The following is a 4,478-nucleotide window of genomic DNA, read 5'->3' as shown; positions in this document are numbered from 1 at the left end:
GCCGGGTAACTTCAGCTCACCTGTACCTCACCTGTACAACACCTGTACCACATCTGTGCCACACCTGTACCACACCTGTACCACACCTGTACCACACCTGTGCCACACCTGTACAACACCTTTCCCACACCTGTACAACACCTGTACCACACCTGTGCCACACCTGTACCACACCTGTACCACACCTGTGCCACACCTGTGCCAAACCTGTACCACACCTGTACCACACCTGAACCACACCTGTGCCACACCTGTGCCACACCTGTGCCACACCTGTACCACATGTCCTCCTCACAGCTGTCCTTCTCTCACCTGTCCTTCTCTCACCTGTCCTCCTCTCACCTGTCCTCCTCTCACCTGTCTTCCTCTCACCTGTCTTCCTCTCACCTGTCCTCACCTCCCCTCCCCTCTCCTCTCCTCCCCTCTCCTCTGCTCACCTCTCCTCCCCTCTCCTCCCCTCTCCTCCCCTCTCCTCTCCTCACCTCTCCTCACCTGTCCTCCTCACTCCTCTCACCTGTCCTCCTCTCACCTGTCCTCCTCTCTCCTCTCACCTGTCCTCCCCTCTCCTCTCCTCACCTCTCCTCACCTGTCCTCCTCACTCCTCTCACCTGTCCTCCTCTCACATGTCCTTCTCTCACCTGTCCTCCTCTCACCTGTCCTCCTCTCTCCTCTCACCTGTCCTCCTCTCACCTGTCACCTGTCCTCCTCTCCTCCTCTCACCTGTCCTCCTCTCACATGTCCTTCTCTCACCTGTCCTCCTCTCACCTGTCCTCCTCTCTCCTCTCACCTGTCCTCCTCTCACCTGTCCTCCTCTCTCCTCTCACCTGTCCTCCTCTCACCTGTCCTCCTCTCTCCTCTCACCTGTCCTCCTCTCTCCTCTCACCTGTCCTCCTCTCTCCTGTCCCCCTGTCCCTCCTCTCACCTGTCCTCCTCTCACCTGTCCTCCTCTCTCCTCTCACCTGTCCTCCTCTCACCTGTCCTCCTCTCTCCTCTCACCTGTCCTCCTCTCACCTGTCCTCCTCTCTCCTCTCACCTGTCCTCCTCTCACCTGTCCTCCTCTCTCCTCTCACCTGTCCTCCTCTCACCTGTCTCCTCTCTCCTGTCCTCCTCTCCTCCTCTCTTCTCTCACCTGTCCTCCTCTCACCTGTCCTCCTCTCCTCCTCTCTTCTCTCACCTGTCCTCCTCTCACCTGTCCTCCTCTCTCCTCTCACCTGTCCTCCTCTCACCTGTCCTCCTCTCTCCTCTCACCTGTCCTCCTCTCACATGTCCTTCTCTCCCCTGTCCTCCTCTCTCCTCTCNAAACTACAAAACCACAAGACTACAAAACTACAGAACTACAAAACTACAGAACTAACCTGAGGACAACAAGACAGCTTTCTCTTTGTCGTCGCTCGTTTGTAGTTCTGTAGTTTTGTAGTTCTGTAGTTTTGTAGTCTTGTGGTTTTGTAGTTTTGTAGTTCTGTAGTCTTGTAGTTCTACAGTTTTGTAGTTTTGTAGTCTTGTAGTTCTATAGTTCTGTAGTTTTGTAGTTTTGTAGTTCTGTAGTTTTGTAGTTCTGTAGTTTTGTAGTTCTGTAGTTATGTAGTTCTATAGTTCTGTAGTTTTGTAGTTCTGTAGTTTTGTAGTCTTGTGGTTTTGTAGTTTTGTAGTTCTATAGTCTTGTAGTTCTATAGTTTTGTAGTTCTGTAGTTTTGTAGTTCTGTAGTTCTATAGTTCTGTAGTTTTGTAGTTCTGTAGTTCTATAGTTCTGTAGGTCTGTAGTTTTGTAGTTATGTAGTTCTATAGTTCTGTAGTTTTGTAGTTCTGTAGTTCTGTAGTTTTGTAGTCTTGTGGTTTTGTAGTTTTGTAGTTCTGTAGTCTTGTAGTTCTATAGTTTTGTAGTTCTATAGTTTTGTAGTCTTGTAGTTTTGTAGTTATGTAGTTCTGTAGTTTTGTAGTTTTGTAGTTCTGTAGTTTTGTAGTCTTGTGGTTTTGTAGTTTTGTAGTTCTGTAGTTTTGTAGTTTTGTAGTTCTGTAGTTTTGTAGTCTTGTAGTTCTGTAGTTTTGTAGTTCTGTAGTTTTGTAGTTCTGTAGTTTTGTAGTTCTGTAGTTTTGTAGTCCTCACCTCTCCCCGGGCTGACGGCGCTCGCCGGTTGCCGCTCTGCGTTTGTTTTGCTGCGTTTCTCTCTCTGTTGCTCCTTCCTCTGCAGCTCGGTGGCTGATGGGTAATAGAGTCCAACAGTCTGAGTGGAGCACTCAGCAGTGGGCGGGGCCATCTTTTTGCGGGGGGCGGGGCCTTTGGAGAGCAAGGTTGCATCATGGGAAGTCGGTGCTGAAGCCTGCAGGCAGAGAGCGTCACGTTAACTGTTCATACAAATGTGTATTTCGGTGGTTGGTGTAAAGCTGTGGAGTTCTCTACAGAATGATCTGAAGAATTGTAGAGGTATTGTTCAGTTACAGAACTTGTATAAATTAAGAAAAATAGGACTATATGAAGCGGAATGTGAATAAGTTCATGTGCCGTGGTCCTGCATTGGTAAATATTTGTGATGTCTGTTCTTTATTTGCAGGTCCCATTATTATTATTATTATTATTATTATTATTATTATTGTTATTATTATTGTTATTATTGTTATTATTATTGTTATTATTGTGCGCCGCTTTCCCCCTTTGACTCCAGCAGGACTCAGATGTTCCACTTTTCCTTGTTCATGTGATGTTCGTTGTTGTTGTTGTTGTTTAGTTTAGTTTCTTTCCGTTAACTGTCAAGTGGGAACTAAGTATGTTTTGTACGTTTTTGTGTTTCTCTTATTTTTCTACGATACTGTTATGATTGGCTGTGGATGAGTAAATATGAAGGACAGACCATCTATTTCTATTTATTCATTATTTTTGTTGAGAAAGGGGCCGGTCATATCAGATTATTTTCTTCTCCCTGCTCCTTTTGGGGTACGGTGTGTTTATAGAGACATGTTCTGTAAATAATTGTTATACATTAAGTTGTGCACACCATGAACGGAACAAATCAAAATGAAATGAAATACTGTGTTGTGCATTAGCATGATGTGGGGGGGCAGCTACCTGTTTGGCCTTGAAGCCCTCGACAGGCGTTGTGATGTCACTACGGGATGTTCGGGGGGGCGGAGCCTGAAGGAAGGTGCTGCAGGCGGGGCAGTACGAGGCGTTCGGGGGGGCACTCGCTCCACAGCGCCAACACAACACACAGCTGACTGCATGACCCTGCAACCACACACACACACACACACACACACACACTACATCTCCCACAATGCTTCACTCTCAGAACTAGCTTAGCACTATGACTTATGTACAGTCCTTTCCAAAACTATTGGAATTATTATTATTATGTTATTGCAAGCAAACGGTTTGCAACTAACTATGGATTATTGTTCATGTTTCACACCGTTTGAAGTCTCTGTTCATATACTTTTGCTCACCTAAAATCTGGTGTCCGTTAAAAACTACGTTCTCAGTTCTTTGACAAATCTAGATGTAAATACCTGGTATTAATCTGAAATACTGATCTCTGGTCTCATATTCATCTTTTGATGTCAAACCCAATGTTTTCAGTGTACAGCCAAAATAAAGCAATTGGCCTCGCTGTTCCAATAGTTTTAGAGTATGTCAAAGATATGTGATTCATGAGTCTTTTCACCTTGGAGCCGCACCAGTCGCAGAATCTGGCGTCAGAGCGGTTCAACCGTTTACACCGAGAGCAGCTCAACATCCTGCCAGAGGGGGCGCTGCTGCCCACACACACCGCCTGCAACACAGTAGGTTACACTTAATTACAATAAACTCATTAAAGGTCAACAGCAGTCCCTCCGTCATGGAGAGTATGAACTCTGAGTCTCTGAGAGTATGAACTCTGAGTCACGGTATAATCATGCTGCTCATTTGTACTATGTACTAATTGGATGTAATCAACATGTGCTTGCCGCCCCTTTATTATATGTTAGTGTACTTATTTTGCCTTTGCTGTAAATCTGTAAATGTTCTCGCTGTGGGACGGATAGATGATTTCTGATTCAGACGCACACTGTCAGACTTCACCTGGCTGATCACCTGAGCCTCAGACAGTAAGCTCATTAATGATGTTGAAAATAGATAATGATCTACAGACAGTAGAGTGTGTTACCGGCTGCAGGCGGCTCTCACAGGTCACACATCTGGAGGCCTGAGCTGGGTTCCCACAACCACAGCTGACACACATCACATGATCCTGAACACACACACACACACACACACACACACACACACACACACACACACACACACACACACACACACACACACACACACACACACACACACACACACACACACACACAACACACACAACACACACACAACACACACACAACACACACACACACACACACACACACACACACACACACACACACACACACACACACACACACACACACACACACACACACACACACGAGGAGGGAAAAATGTACACACAAATGAC

General features: G+C 46.1%; 1 protein-coding gene across 1 annotated transcript; it reads right to left on the bottom strand.

Moving 5' to 3' along the window:
* Positions 1 to 1,913: 1,913 nt before the first annotated feature.
* Positions 1,914 to 4,260, bottom strand: dzank1 (double zinc ribbon and ankyrin repeat domains 1). The gene is made up of 4 exons (XM_010772052.1): positions 4,140 to 4,260; positions 3,657 to 3,764; positions 3,062 to 3,220; positions 1,914 to 2,318 (listed from the first exon to the last, which is right to left on the bottom strand). Exons 1-4 carry the CDS (start codon positions 4,212 to 4,214, stop codon positions 1,914 to 1,916), a joined length of 747 nt encoding a protein of 248 aa, XP_010770354.1. The 5' UTR covers positions 4,215 to 4,260.
* Positions 4,261 to 4,478: the final 218 nt, after the last annotated feature.

The sequence above is a fragment of the Notothenia coriiceps genome, unplaced genomic scaffold (genome assembly GCF_000735185.1).
Source record: "Notothenia coriiceps isolate Sejong01 unplaced genomic scaffold, NC01 NC01_scaffold00010903, whole genome shotgun sequence".
In the NCBI taxonomy this organism is placed as follows: domain Eukaryota; kingdom Metazoa; phylum Chordata; class Actinopteri; order Perciformes; family Nototheniidae; genus Notothenia; species Notothenia coriiceps.
The sequence above is the reverse complement of the archived record's forward strand: the minus strand, read 5'-3'. Positions and strand labels throughout refer to the sequence as shown.